This window comes from Danio rerio, chromosome 7 (assembly GCF_049306965.1).
Source record: "Danio rerio strain Tuebingen ecotype United States chromosome 7, GRCz12tu, whole genome shotgun sequence".
Classification (NCBI taxonomy): Eukaryota; Metazoa; Chordata; class Actinopteri; order Cypriniformes; family Danionidae; genus Danio; species Danio rerio.
This window is the reverse complement of record NC_133182.1, coordinates 71728097-71744387: the sequence shown is the minus strand read 5'-3', so window position 1 is coordinate 71744387 and position 16291 is coordinate 71728097. Positions and strand designations below refer to the sequence as shown.

The 16291-nt window shown below is 39.0% G+C and overlaps 1 protein-coding gene across 4 annotated transcripts in view; it reads left to right on the top strand.

The window, feature by feature from the left end:
• Positions 1-16291, top strand: part of galnt18b (UDP-N-acetyl-alpha-D-galactosamine:polypeptide N-acetylgalactosaminyltransferase 18b) — a 195329-nt gene that overhangs the window by 135149 nt on the left and 43889 nt on the right. For all 4 annotated transcript variants that reach the window (XM_003199013.7, XM_009303592.5, XM_073907530.1 and 1 more), the window contains 2 exons: positions 4640-4825; positions 13517-13654. In XM_003199013.7, coding sequence (XP_003199061.1) covers positions 4640-4825; positions 13517-13654 — 324 coding nt within the window. The remainder of the gene's footprint in view (positions 1-4639; positions 4826-13516; positions 13655-16291) is intronic.

Here is a 16291-nt window from a genome sequence, read left to right as displayed (position 1 = left end):
AAAAATCTTAGGTTTTTTATACTAATAAAGATAGCAGAAGTCAATTATTTATTACTGTTCCAAAATAATTTAAATGTTTCTTAAATAAAATATATTGTGTTCAATGAGGGACAAGTTGTTGATTTTTACCCAGACATCTTAAAATAGAACACATTTTCGAGAACCATACCATTATATTTTAATCCAAGATTATCATACTGTCAGAATCTTAAACCGGCCCCAGAGTCTTTTCACCTTATTCATGCACCTCATACAGGCACTTACTGAAGCACTGCATGAGTCAAGGCAGGTCCTCGCACAGCTGAGAGTGATTGGCATGTGTGCTTGACCACATCTCCTGTTCTCTCAGCTGTGTTTTCACACTGACAGTGCTTAAACCGCTTGTGGTCACACTTGGAGTTCCAGTGCTATAGCAGTAGGCATTCACACTCGATCGCTTTATCCGAATGAATTGGCCAAGTTCACACTTCAAAGTTTTGGGCTTTCGGGTTGACCCACACTGGCTAAACTTATTTATTATTATCTATCTATCTATCTATCTATCCATTTATCCAACCATCTAACCAACCAACCAACCAATCAATCAATCAATCAATCAATCAATCAATCAATCAATCAATCAATCAATCAATCAATCAATCAATCAATCAATCAATCAATCAATCAATCAATCAATCAATCAATCAATTAATCAATCAATCAATCAATCAATCATGTGAGTAATATGTCACATATATCTGATTCAACAAAGCCAGTCTCTGTCCCTACATGTCTAGAGATGATCCCAAACTCTGGTTTAAACTCAGATTTACACCCTAAATTGACAGAGACTTTATACCAATCATTGTTTATACCAATCATTGGATTTGATTGGTTTTGTCAATTCCGAAACTCTGCAACCTGGAATTTGTTCAACTCGTTTTTGTGCTAAAGGCTTCAGGTCTATGCAGAAATCAAATGAGGAATATGCTTTAAGACAACAAGACTCTATGCAGTGCCAGTTTGTGGACGATCAGTGTTTGCATTGCTCTCCTTCTGAGCCCAACAAGTTTCAAACAGCATTCGTAAGAAGGGAGATGCAGTTTTAAAAACACATAAAATAGGCCACTGTGTGCTTCAATTTAAATACATTTCTTCAGTATTTTTAAATTGTTTTTAAGTGCATAAAGTAAAAAAAATAAAAATAAATAAGTGCATAAAGTTATTAAAACCATGGCATGATGAATGCACGCTATAATAATTTCAATATTTATGCAATATATGAAAATTGAATAAATAAGCTTTCCATTGATGCAGACTTTTATATAGAGACAAAACTAGATGAACATCTGGAATCTGAGGGTTCATTAATATAAGAATAATGAGAAAATCCCTTTTAAAGTTGTCCAAATTAAGTTCTTAGCTATGTGCGCCTTGACATATTTACAGTTGGAAATTTACAAGAATAGGCCCTATCATACACCGGGCACTAGTCGTGTTTGGCTCAATTTGTTGCGATTCTTAGATCAGTGTGACCCTAATTTTCATATATTGCGCCACATTGTTTAAATATAAAATCCATTTGCTCCACTTTGTGGACTCATGGGTGTGCCAGTATAAAAAGGAAGAGTGTTAAGGTTCATTGTTGACATGTTGCTATTTTTCGTGCCATTGACCAACTAAAAGCTGCTCTAAAGTCCAGCGCAGAGCACGTTGGTTATGCGCCTATGCAGGTCCAAACGATTACAAATTGCTTAATACACACAGGATGACAACAAACAGAAATGGTGAGCAGGAGGTGTCTGTTAGGTTGTAACTCTCCCCAAATCCATTTCCTGATCTACTAATCCATTTCTACTTTAATACATCCAATCAGCTTGCAGTAAAAAACAAACCACACCCAGTGTTTTCTCATTGAATGTTCCATTTCTCTAGGAACAATACGGAAAAAATAATAATAATTGGCGCAGCTTCCGGTTTATGCAAACTTCAATAATAAAACCTTGATTTCAAACATGTTACTTCTGTTATCTTTTACTAATAATAAAATGTAATGTTAAATATTTAAACATGCAAAAAAATTGAAATCAGGGCCAAACACTTTTCCACACCACTGTAAATGAAAAATATATTTTCTAAAACAAGATGATTACTTGAATCTCCAGCAGTCACTCAAGTTTCTGAGAAACCACCAATTGTCAATGAAAAGGATGGACATCATATGGCTTTGTTGCTGTAAACCGCTGTCAGTGTGAACTCTTCTTTATGAGTGAGCGAGTCGTGTTTGAGGTGTAATGACAGCTTCATCTTCCTCCCCACAGCGAGAGCGAAGAGCACCTGCTGGAGTGAGCCGTATTTTGAGCACTCTCGATAGCGTCTCCTGCTCAGCCTCATAATACACTCCACACAATCTTGATATCTTTCCTCGGGCTTCAAAGTGAAGTCCTGACCTCTCAGATTGTCATATTTTGCCACAGGCTGTGGGCGATGGAAATTGTCTGATCATAAAAATGAGTTCAGAATTCAGTTTTCATCTAGAAAGGGCAATGGATATTTTGTCTACACACAGATGGTGTTGTTGACGCAAGAGCTTTTTGTCTTTTCCTGCAGTTTCGGCCATTGGTCTAAGCTTAGGGGATTGCTGTTTTTGCCCCTACCATGTGTTTAGGATCTTTAAACAAGAGTTCTATATATATATTAAGGGTGTCAAATCGAAATCGATCGAAATTTATGCTCAATTTCGATTATCGAATTAAAAAATAGAATCGTTGATGCTGCCACTCCCCCATGTCACGTCAGCTTGGCTTGCCAAGCGGGAAAAATACATGCTTGTTGAAGTGCTTGTTAAACTGCAGACGCAGGAGACCCGTCGACAGAACTTAAACCCTCTCCTCTTTCAATAAAGTCGCCGGTGTGGAAGCATTTTGGATTTCCAGTGAGTTATGTTGACATCGTTCGTGTTGTCGACAAAAAAACAAACAGTTTGCAAGCTCTGCTATGTACTGCTATGTATTAGGGTACGTCCGATAGACAACACCGGCTTTGCAATCCTCCACCCCGCCACCGTTGCAAATCGCAAAAAGTACACACTCAGACCCTGTTTACACTAATATGTCTTTGTTTTTAAAAGCCATTTTAGAACGACAAGGATTTGACATCCACAGTGGCGTGTATCATTTCTGAGCAGCCCTCCTTCCTCACTACCACTGAAAACGCACATCACGTGACCACACACACTCATAAACACAGACACACACACATTCATGCACTCGAGACAGCGAGTCCAGGCAGTCAGAGGATAAACAGACTGCTTTAATCTTTCACTCACTTGTACTTAGTCATTTTAGCGAACACCTCAGATACTGTTGGCTGGTTCCTGTTGGTTGTGTGCACCTTTTTTACCGACGCCATTATAACGACACAGATCACTGCCTATTCACGAGTCCCGCAGAAAAAAGTAATTGACAGGTGGTAATTATGTGTGTATCTTGCCTTTATTCATTTACTGTATGATTTGTTTATGGGTAAAACAAAGACCATGCAGGTCAGGTAGTTTAAACGGTAGGCTACAAATAATTAATTTGTTATTAATTAATTAATTATTCATAATCGAAAATCTAATCGAACCGTGACTTTAGAATCGAAAATGTAATCGAATCGAGGATTCGGAGGATCGTGACACCCTTAATATATACATACATGTGTGTGTGTGTGTGTGTGTTTGTGTGTGTGTGTGTGTGTGTGTGTGTGTGTGTATATATATATATATATATATATATATATACACACTAGTAATGTGAGCTAACAAAATCACATGGTTAGTTTTGATTTTATGTGTACTTTAAATACAGTATATACAGTAAGTAGTTTTGTCCCACTTTATATTGTGGCCTTAACTAATATGTACTTACAAAGGATTTAATAGTTTGTTACAATGTACTTATTGTGTAAATACATGTATTTACTGTGTACTTATGCTTGATTAAATACGTTTGTAATTACATCTGTAATTAACTTTTGTAATTACATTTGTAAATACACTGTTGACCATCCCTTACACCTTAACCCACCCTTAAACCTACCCATGCCACCAAACCTGTTCATAACCCAACCTCTATCCCAACTCAAATGCACCAAAAGTGTTCTCAAATACATTTTAAACACAGTAAGTACATTATATTTATTTTTTGATGTAAGTACATAGTAGTTATGGACACTTAATATAAAGTGGGACCAGTAGTTTTTAGTATTTTAGACTTACAATGTTTCATACTGTATGTAGTGACTTATTAAGCGAGGGAACTATTGAGAAATTGCTTTGTTTATAATTAAAACATAACTATTTATGCAGGTTTTGATTTTGGAAAACTCTGCTGTGGAGCTCAGCGAATGTGCACATGCAGAGATACATGGTATTTGTTTTTCCCCCCCTGAGACAAATCATTATCTCAGAAGTATCCTATTTACTGCACACGCCATATATTAAATTCCCTCTGAGACTCTTAAGGGGGACACGAGTGTTATGTAAGATCTTCAGCACTTCATCTGCTCTTCAGTCTGGGCCAGCGAGAAGATTTGTCTTGCCAAGATTTGTGTCTTTTTTTTATTTCTCAGCTTGAAAATGTTTTTTTTTGTTGTTGTTGTTGTTGTTTGTGTGTAGGTGTGGCAGTGTGGAGGAAGTGTGGAGGTGTTGCCCTGTGCCCGCATCGCCCATATCGAGCGCGCCCACAAACCCTACACAGAGGATCTCACTGCCCACGTGCGCAGAAACGCTCTGAGGGTTGCAGAAGTGTGGATGGACGAGTTTAAAAGCCATGTCTACATGGCCTGGAACATTCCACAAGAGGTGAGGTCCCTATCAGCTACGCAACACTAGAAATTCCCCCTGACATTAAAGGCATACTCACACTATGCTATGCTATATGGGGGGGATGCTTTGGACTGGTTCAAGGCAACTGTACATAGTGTGAGTACACCCTGATATTATCTTAAAGGAACTCTGAAAATATTGTTGTGGGGAAAATAGGCTCATATTAGGCTTCCAGTTTTGAATCCATACAACCGATCACCAGGTCTGGCGGGAGCACTTTTAACTTAGCTTAGCCTATAACATTGAATCAGATTAGACCATTAGCATCTCACTCAAAATGTATTTACGTTTTTTGATGAGTTTCATATTTAAAGCTTGTGCCTTCTGTAGTTACATCATGTACTAATACCTTTAAAATGAAAATGCTGAAAGGTCTAGGAACTATAATCTCATTCTGGCGTAATAATAAAGGAACTTTGCTGCTGTACCATGGCTGCAGTAGGAACAGCACTTAGTTTTCAGCTTGTTAACTAGGTATTGACGCTGCATAATATGCTATATAATTCCCTTGATTAATACAACAGAATGAGAGTATAGTTTCTAGCCATATCGGTTTAAACAATAGCAATTTTTCATTTTCCATTGGTTTAAGTACACAATGTAACTACAGAAGTGTCAGGCGAAAGGAGACAATAACATACAAAAAGTTAGAAGATCTGCCAGTTTCAGTTTTCATTCACAATGGTATGAACCATTTTATGTGTGGTCAAATGTATATTTTTATGACCTATTATTTTAATTATTAATACTATTATTAAAGATGCAAATCAGAGGAAACTATTTCCCACTATTTCACAATCTGCGTATTGGTAATTGGTATGCCCACATGGAATCTGTGCGTGCATAATTCCGCAGATTTCCTCAGATTTTTAGCTCATCATTGATTTTGTTTATTTACTTGTGTAAATGTGTGTAAATTCATATTTATTCTGTTTTTAATGAATTTCAGTATCATTATTGACTAATATGAAAATATTGGGTGAGCAAGTGGTGCTGTAGGTAGTGCTGTCACCTCACAGCAAGAATGTCGCTGGGTCGCTGGGTCGAGCCTTGGCTCAGTTGGCGTTTCTGTGTTGAGTTTGCATGTTCTCCCTGTGTTCGCGTGGGTTTCCTCCAGGTGCTCCGGTTTCCCCCACAGTCCAAATACATGCGGTACAGGAACTGAGTAGGCTAAATTGTCCGTAGTGTATGAGTGTGTGTGAATGAGATGGGTTGCGGCTGGAAGGGCATTTGCTGCGTAAAAACATGCTGGATAAGTTGGCGGTTTATTCTACTGTGGCGATCCCGGATTAATAAAGGGACTAAGCCGACAAGACAATGAATAAATGAATGAATGAAAATATTCATATGATTTATTTACAGTAAAGTTTGTAAAGTAATATTTTCTCTTTTAGTAGAAATATTATCTGAGAGTTTTGCTTTGTTTACCAAATAAAATGGATCTAATTGTATTTTCATTATAAACATTAAATAAAAGTAAAAATATATATTTTTTTATTTCATACATTAGGTTTATAGTTACGTGGAAATAGAGCAGAAATTCTGTGCAGAAATAGCAAAAAATGTTGTTTGGCCCAATTGGTCATTTTTATTATTCCACCGTGAAGGAACGGTGATTGTAAATGTTCTGGAAACTGATTTTGTCTCTCAATAGTGTGATTTCCATCTTAACATAAATTGTAAAAAAGAGAAAAATTCCATATGCAAATTAGTTGCTTTTCTGTCAAGTTGTTAGAGTGGCTCACTATAGGTTGTTTTCACATGACGTCATTGAGTACCTGCAAAATTCAGATGCATATCAGAAAGTGGTTTCCCCTGGATAGAAATCGCTATCAGAACATAAAATTTTTTTTATGTTGTTTATAATTTTTTAAATCAACAAACATAAGAAATGCCCTACAGCTTTTATAAACTTTCAAAAGTTTTTGCTCATAAAGGGGGGAAAGTTCAAGAAACTGGCTGAAAAATGGAAGAAAAGGCGACATGTAATAAACATTTATTCAATACATCCATGTGTACAAACTTTTTTGAATCCGATTATTCGTTTGACAGCACCAACAAAGATTAAATACACGCCTGGCTATGTGTATGAATATGTTTATTTGTTATATACAAATCAGATACAAACACCACCGCACGTATACAATTTCCAGAAGAATCTAACTAGTATACCCTGCCATGTAATGACTGCAATAAAATCTCTTGTTTTGCAATAATCCATGTCTTTACTGCCATTTCGGCAGAATAAACAACCGTAATGTGAATATCGAGATGTGCAGCAGCGGTGAATGTTTGTTGATGGTAAGTTCATTGACAGAACAAAAAAAGAATCCTTGCGACAAAACTAGACGGTTATTATTGTGGAGCACTATTCCCCCTTACAAAAATACATAAATATTAATGTAGACTATGCATCCATGCTTTTGTATGCTTTCATCTGTTATTTCGTGATGTCTGAAAGATACCCGCATGGATAAAAACTATAGTAATTTATAATAAACTTCTTTTTGAACCACATGGTAAAGTGTATAATGTGTAGTATAACTATTTTTTAATGAATGCTACAGAATACTATAGTATAGTAAACTGAAAAACAGTATTAAATAACGTTAGTGAAATGTGGTGCATCGTGATGGTGTATGATTATAGCATAGAAAACTGAAGCAAATTGAATAATTTGTTTATTACTACAGTTGTGTCATATCACAGCAACAACATAATTTCTACGATAATTTATTTAAAAAAAAAGCTTAATTCAATTAATTAACTGTATTTACTATTGTATTTTCATCTAACGTAATTATACAGTACATATGGCAAACAAATATATTTTAGTTGAGAAGAAAACTCTAGCTTGATCTCACGAGGAAACGTAAGTATTTTACATTTTGTCAGTTTGGTGGCTAATTTGTACGATTTCAGTTGTACGATTTTAAAAAGGAGGCGTGGCACCCAACCGCACCCCTTAATCCAACCGTCATTGGGTGATCAGCAAATCGTACTAATTCGTATGAATTAAATCGTACAAATTATCCACTAAATCAAAAAGTTACGAATTGCCATGAGATTGTGTTGAAAACTCGGCCCTCTTCATGATATAAGCATCATGCCCAACATGTGTGGTTATTTTCTATTTATATCTCCTTAGTAATATGGGATACATTGCAAAAATGCGGACTTTCCTCTATGTCTTCAATTCGTTTTTCAATTTTTAAATTTTTTTTTATTTATTTTTTTTTAATGAATTTCGCACGTCACCAGAATTACATGAATGAAAACAACCTATAGTATTGGTAACCAACAGTAAACAAGACAAGCACATTGGATTAGTTACTTGGGTTAAAGGTTTGAAGGTCAGAATACATTCAGCAAATGCTTTTTCATTCCCATTGTTGCCATTTACATTTTGCACAAGTTCAAAATCAAAACAAGTGAGCATAAAAAAGTTTTTTCGTGCACATTTTTATTGGAAATCTGGCATTTACCATGCGAAACTTCAAACTGCACATTAACACAGGGTGTTGGAAGCATTGTGATGATAGCACAAGAGCTGCAAATTTACAAACTCCTGAAGCACAGGTGTGTAGAAATGAATGTTTGTGGGAGGGTGCAGGTTTTTTATGGCATCATCAACAAATTTAATCTGATGTGGGCTGATACTGACAGCCAGTGCAGCGAGACAGAGAAGGTGTGAAAGGAGCCCTTTTGGGATCATTGAAGACCAGGTGTGCTTTAGCATTCTGGGTCATTTCCGAGATAACTGCAGGCTGGAAAGTTAGTCAATATGGTTCTGAGACACAAAGCAGAGCATTTGTTTGCAGAAAAGTGGATCAATATAAAATGTTCCATAGGAGGAGGAAAACATGTACATGTACTGTATATTCATGGTCTGAAACTCAATATTTCATTTTTGCTTTTGCTTTTGCTTTTTATTAAATAAATGCTGTAATGATACGATTCTCAATGGCTGATTGAATTATAATATACATATAATGTGAAAATTTATATAAACATTTTGATGGATGCTAAAATATTTCTTTCTTTCCATTATTAAAGACAACTTAAAAGGATAGATCACACAAAACTGAAAATACCCTCATCATTTACGTGAAGTTTATTTAGAAATTAATTTCGAGAGGATCACATGCTTATGATTGACACAGCCGGCCCAGAGTCAAGCTAATGAACGAACCACCAATCAGGCGATTTCTAACTCAGTATAAATAACCAAGCATCTTACCTTGTAGTAATCTTCGTCTTGAAGAATCCCCCCTTTCACCCCCTCTCCTCCTCTTTTTCCTCTATAGGGCAGCACGGCGGCCCAGTGGCTTGCACTGTTGCCCCACAGCAAGAATTCCTGCGGTTCAGGTCTCTACCCAGCAAGTTGGCATTTCTGTGTGGAGTTCATGTTCTCCCCGTGCTCGCGTGGGTTTTCTCCGGGACCTCCGGTTTCCTCCCACAGTCCAAAACATGAGACATAAGTAAATCGACTAAACCAAATCAGCACTATAGTCAAATTCCACCAGCAACACACCCTCATAGCAATCCTTAAGCAGCAGGAGGGGGTGGGGGTTCTCGAGATCTACCTGAGCTCAAACTCCACTCTCGCCCTGCAAACGGGAGGGAGCCCTTTGCTCAAGGACCTCATGAGCTCAGGGCTCTCTCCTGGGACAGCATGCCAAACTAGCTTATTACCAATCATCAGCTAAGTGTGAACTCTTGAATTACCCTTTATTATTTCTGTTTCTTCTGTTTACGTTTCTTTTCCTTTGAAAACACAAAGTAAACTTTTTTTTTTGTTTGAAGCAGGAAACCTGGAAACATTAACTTTCATAGTATTTGTTTTTCTTCTTATGGATATCAGTGGTTACAGGTTATTAGCTTTCTCATGTTCTTGTGTGTTCAACAGAAAAAAGAAACTGCTAAAAGTTTAAAGGCAGCACGCGTTAGCACTGTCGCATCACAGCAAGAAGGTCATTGGTTCAAGTACCGGCAGGGCCAGTGGGAATTTCTGTGTGGAGTTTGCATGTTCTTCCCATGTTGGCGTGGGTGTTTCAATTTCCCCCACAGTCCAAAGACATGTGCTATAGATTAATTGGATGAACTAAAATTGGCAGTAGTGTATGAGTCTGTGTGTAAATGTGAGAGGTATGTATGGGGGTTTCCCATTAATGGGTTGTGGCTGGAAGGGCATCTGCTGTGTAAAACATATGCTGGAATAGTTGGCGGTTCTTTCCACTGATAAATAAGGGACTAAGCCGAAATGAATGAATGAATGAATGAATAAAGGTTTAAAACCCCTTTTGTGTGTAAATAAGTAGTTATCAGGGGGCGAGCACCGAAATGGTGGGAAGGCGCTATTGGAATTGCTTTATTTAATATTATTCTTCCAATTATTCTTCTTTTCCAGAATGAATCGCGATTTTGAGGGTGTAAACATGCCCGAAAAATCACAAAACTTTGCACACGCCCCAGAAGTGAAGATACTTTAGGTTTGTTATGTGTTTCGGAAGTGAGCGTGGCAAAATGACTTGACAGTCCGCATTTTTGACGGACTAGCCCCCAAGCTACAATTCACACGCACACACAAAAATTGGCACACACGTTCAACATACAAATTACTACAAAAAAGTCTCTTGGAGCAAAATCTCAAACCTAACTGAAAGTTAGATATTTTTAACTTCCTGCACAGAAAAAGTGCAGTTTTTGCCATTTCCAGGCGTTGTATTTTAATAAACTCCACCTAAAGATTATATCCGATCAACACCAAAATTGGGTTTTGTCATCTAAATGCCTTGGTGATGTTAAATTGCGAAGATATAGAGTTTTCGTCAAAGGGCGTGTCCGTGGCGGCTTCTCAAACTTTGACGATTCGCCACAAATCAGGAAGTTGTTATATCTTAGGCATGCATTGTCCGATCTGCCTCAATTCACACGTTTGATAACAGTTCTGACCTGAACACGTTTACATGCCAATATCCAATTACAGTTATAGCGCCACCTACTGGCAACAGGAAATTATATGTTTTACAGTGTAACATACTCCTTCCACAAACTTTAGCGAATCAGCACCAAATGTGGGTGGTGTTATCTGAAAGCTCTAGCGATGACATATTGTGAAAATCTAGGGTAGAGATCTGCGCTGGACTAAATTTTGAATCCCGCTCCAGCCCGCACCCGCCAGGTTTTAGCCCGAACCCGACCGCTCCCGCTTACATTCAGCATTTGTTTTCCCGCAGCCCGCCCCGTTTTCTACCCGCCACGCCCGATCCCGCTAAAGAGCGGGAGGGGAACAAAACCGAAAACCACCCAGCTATACAGAGTCCAGACAGCCTATAACAAGCTGTCTGTTTAAACACACACACACATAAGCACCAAGCACACACACAGGCAAAGCTCCCTCTATCTCATTCGCGTGCGCACACACACACACACACCTCTCTCTCGCGTGTGCGCACACACACACACATACACAAACACCAACAAACAAGCGAAACACAGCTTCGTGCTATTTCATTTATACACATACGTATGCGTGCTTGCTAGGGAGTTGGGAGCGATATTGCTAGACGGCCCGCTCCCATCCCAAATTAAACCCGTTACCCACCGCTCCCGCACTTTATTCGGAAATTTATTCCTGATGCAGACCTCTAATCTAGGGTTTTCGCCGAAGGGCATGTCCGTGTGGGCCTGACAAACCTCAGTGATTCGCCATGAAATAGAAAGTACTTATAACTCAACTACACAATGTCTGATCTACCTGAAACTTCACATGTTTGATAAAATTCCTCTCCTGAAGATATCTACATGCCAATATTTAGTCACAGGCATAGCGCCACCTGCTGACAGAAGCAAGTTTGGCAAAAATCTGTGATTTTTCTCAGGTTTTTTCTATATATCAGCCTAAATTATTAGTGTTCGCTGTTCTCTCTCATCCTGAGGCCACCGTGTGGCGGTGAGCCCGGGTGCGAGGTCCCTTTTATTGCTGCTTGTAGCTTTAATTTTAGTTTGTTTTCGGGTGAACTATCCCTTTGACTGGCTGAATTAAATACTATCAAAAGCATATTCATATGTTTAAAGGTTAAACATGAGAAAAATATGATGCCTCCAGTCAGTACTGAACAGTCATACAGTGCATAACTTGACTGAATGCAAAGTAGATCTAATTATGAAGCTAAAGTGATTAAAGAATGCATAGAGAAATACAGTTGTTATTGTCTATTAAGCACCCATTACCTCATTTATAGTTCTCTAGCCCTCAGCTCTGTTTCCAACCATATGTCACAGCTCTCCATTTATTTATGGAGCTTTTGGCCCCTGTTCGTGCATTTATCAGCAAGACAGCAATTAAGATCTGGCGAAAGCGGAAGGCGTCGTGAGATTGCAGCAGATTCCCAGAGCCAGGCTGAATGCTGAGAGGAGGGAACGAGAGAAAAGGGAAGTGACTCTTGATGCGGGAACAAAGACACGAGTCGAGTGCGCTGAGAAACATGAACTGAGATGTTCTTTTCTATTTCTGTTCCAGTGGTGTGGAGCTCAGCTCTGCATCACTGTGATAATATATGGCAGATGAGTCTGATTCTGTATCTGCGCTGCCATAATTAGTTCTTTCTTCAAACAGTGAGGAGTGAGCTATTGTGCTTTGTTGAATGATTAAATGGGATTGTTAAAGGGCCCGATAAATAAGGGACTAAGCCGAAGAAAAATGAATGAATGAATGAATGAATAAAGGTTTAAAACTACTTTTGTGAGTAAATAAGGAGTTATTACAGTCAATCATTACGGTCAGCGGCCTCTGGTGGGTTTACGAGAGAACAGCACGGCATTCGCGAGAGACATCTGAGATACAAAAAAGCGCACACAACGGCGGATTCGTGGATTTGCGAAAACAAAAACTGCAAAAATATGTACCTCCCGGGATGTCTTTCGCAATCTCCAGAAATATTCACGGGACTATGTTTTCAGAATGAGCCTGGGTTGATTTCTGTGTGGAGTTTTCCCTGTGTTGGCGTAGGTTTCCTCTGGGTGCTCTGGTTCTCCCCCACAGTCCAAAGACATGCGCTATAGCTGAATTGAAGAAGCTAAATTGGCCGTAGTGTGTCTGAATGAGTGTGTGTGGGTGTTTCCCAATACTGGGTTGTGGCGGGAATGGCATCTGTTCTGTAAAGCAAATGCTAGAATAGTTGGCTGTTCATTCCGCTGTGGCAACCTCTGAAATATACAACCCAAGCTCATTCTGAAAAGGTAGCCCCGCAGACAGTTTTGGAGACCGCGATTTAGGGTTTAGGGATGAAGGAGGAGGAGGGTGGCCGGGTCAGCCGATTGGCCGGCCGCCCAGTCAATCGTTCAGTCATTCAGCCAGTCGGTCAGTCGGACAGAGGGTCGCTCAACAGTGGCCTCCGGCAGGCTTTTTACTCGAGAACAGTGCGAGTGCGAATGATTTGCGAAAACAAAAACTGCACAAATACATACCTCCCGGGACGATTTTCGCGGTCTCCACAAAGGTCCGCGGGTCTACGTTCGTACGTACGGTCTAAGTCCCAAAAAGAAAAACACTCAAGAATGAGTTGTTTCAGCTCATTTTAAGTAAGTAGTTTGAACAAACAGCAATTTTCTGAGTGTAAATCTAGTTAATGAATATCTCTCCTTGTTTGTCTTTGTTATCAGGACTCAGGGATAGACATCGGTGACATCGCCGAAAGAAAAGCACTGAGGAAAAAGCTGCAGTGCAAGACCTTCCGCTGGTATCTAGTGAACATTTACCCCGAGATGAGAATGTACACGGACACCGTCGCATACGGAGTGGTGAGTATCTATATTAAACCCAACCAAGCAAAAGCAATCGCAAAAAAACACTCAGCCCACAAAAAGAGCAAATAAAGAGTTCAACTACAGTGCAAATAGCTGTATATTTTGTCAGATTGATTCATTCTCCCAGCGCTGCGGTGTTATCAGGAATCAAATTGTGTTGTAATAAAACCCTGCAAGTAAAAAGATTAGTCCGGTCAAAGCAAGCGGCTGCAGAGACACTTTCTCTCCACAAGGCTAATGCTTTAACCGCCGGGTCCGCTGAGTGCTGAATAAGCTTCTGTGAATGCCCAGATATTGTACTATTGAGGCTGGATTTGAGAGCTGCGCTTGCAACATGTCACCCACACTCGCCATTTCATCTTTTGAAGAGGATTTTTCCAATTTGCCTGACAAAATTGATGCAACACGCTCCTACTGTTTACATTAGCCATGCATGTCAAGTCCAAACAATCCATTGGCATTTTTAGCTGACGTAATAATAACACACTTGACTCTAAACAGGCTGGCTGAGGTGTTCATTCTGAGCCTGATTTCATCATGTGTGGCGCAATTTAAAAGGAAGAAACTGTGGAAAATAGGTCAGCGTTATTGAAATGAATTCTGGGAGTAAAGGGCTCCGAAATAGCTCTCGCCCTCATTACTTTACTCTGACTGACTGCATTTGATGAGCCTGTCAATCACGTCAGCACTTGGTGATAAAAGGCGCAGCGGTGTTAGGCTGAATCTGACGGAAATGCCAAAACAGCGATAGAATCCATTGAAGTCCTCCGTCTGGAATTCTGTCGTCACTGATACGGCCGCATGTTTAAGCATTATTTTTATTAGACGTAACGGTTGCGATGCTCTTTGAAGCCTATGGAGGGAAACTGTTTTTGAGGCTCTGCGTGAAATGATTTTACTAATAAGCTCTTTATGCTCTGGAGGTAAACTCAGGTAAATAGAAGTGCAAGGAGTTGTTGTTTTTTTTCTGTACAGCTCTCTCACTTCACCAAGGACTTTTGGTGGAATGTAATTTAGATGATTCATGACTGTGCATACACTTATGAAAATGAATTTTATAATTAGAACCTGTAATTAGGATGAGAATTCAACCACGTTATGATGCAAGGGAGAAACAGCCTTGAGTTGTACCTGCTGTAAAAAGACTGAGAAAGAGAGAGGAGTGGTAATTTAAAAAAATAACAGAAATGACATGTGCTTGGTGGTCCACTTAACCCCTGTTCTGACCTGAATTATGTTCCATTATTTCATAAAAGTGTTTCTGGAAAGTGTGGAGGAACATTTTCCTTGTTCTTGAAGCTTCCTTAAAGGGGTGGTCCACTGCGATATCACATTCGAAACTTTAGTTGATGCGTAATCTAGCTGTGTGAACATAAACAACATCTCTGAATGTAATCTGCTCAAAGTTTGATGCAAACGGAGACATTTATGTTTTACAGAGTTAGCGTAGCAAAGCCTACGGCTAACGAATTTGCGGACTAAAAAAAAAATACATCCTGGCTAGTAAGATCAGCATAGTCAGGTTACGCCCATTCATCCCAAGCATACACCATGCGCAGCAACTGGGCATGACCAGAGGTGCTGTAATGTTACAGCAGAGAAAACTAAAAAGCCGTCCTAACGCTGCTATTTCAGTCTGATCTCACGAGGAAACGTAAGTATGCTACGTTTTGTCAGTTTTATTGGCTAATTCGTACAAATTTGTGCGAGTTCAGTCGTACGGATGCGTAAAAAGGAGGCGTGGCACCCCACCCCACCCCTAACCCCAACTGTCATTGGGTTATGAGCAAATCGTACTAAATTGTACGAATTAGATCGTACGAGTTCATACGAATTAGCCACTAAATCAAAAAAGTTAAGAATTGCCGTGAGATTGCGTTGGCTGTTTTCACAGAGCTTGTTCTGTTTCTTTATTTGAACTTCCAAATGACAAGACACAAAGAGAGACGTGCTTACAGTTTAATTTTAATTATTTTCCAGAGAATTACACAAAATATATAGCTAGCATTTGACAAAGGACAGCTTCCAGAATCTCTCCCAGTTCAGTGTTGGATTCAGTTAAAGCTCCTCCAACCGAAGAAGATGTGGATTGTGAGCCACAACCTGTAAATGTTTTTATTTGTTAAAATTTGTTAAAATTGATTTCACATTCACAGTTTCTAGTGTTAATGGTGTGTTGTAGTGAGGATGTAAACAAGGATGTAAACAATGGGAAATACTGTTTGGCAGGGCTAACAATTTAGCCACAAATTCATATTTATCAGTCAAACAGCTGTAAACACCGACAATCTACAGCAGCATGTGCAGTGCCTCTCAGCACAATATGTTAGCTGACCAATCAGAGCCTCTTGAGGCCGGACCTTCGGGGAAGGAAGGAAATATGACAGTCGTTTTCATGTTAGCTGAGTAGCTGTATATAATGAAAGTAAGATCTATGAAAAAATAATGTGATTTTTACAAGTGAAGCATGAGCACACATTGCCTTAAATCTTATAAACACAACCAAGCCTTAAAAATACTCTGTGGACCACCCCTTTAAATGATACCAACTGAATAGTTTTCCTTTTTTGGTCCAGTTTAATAGACATAGCATCAAAATTAGACTTAAAAACAGTATAGGCTTACTGATAA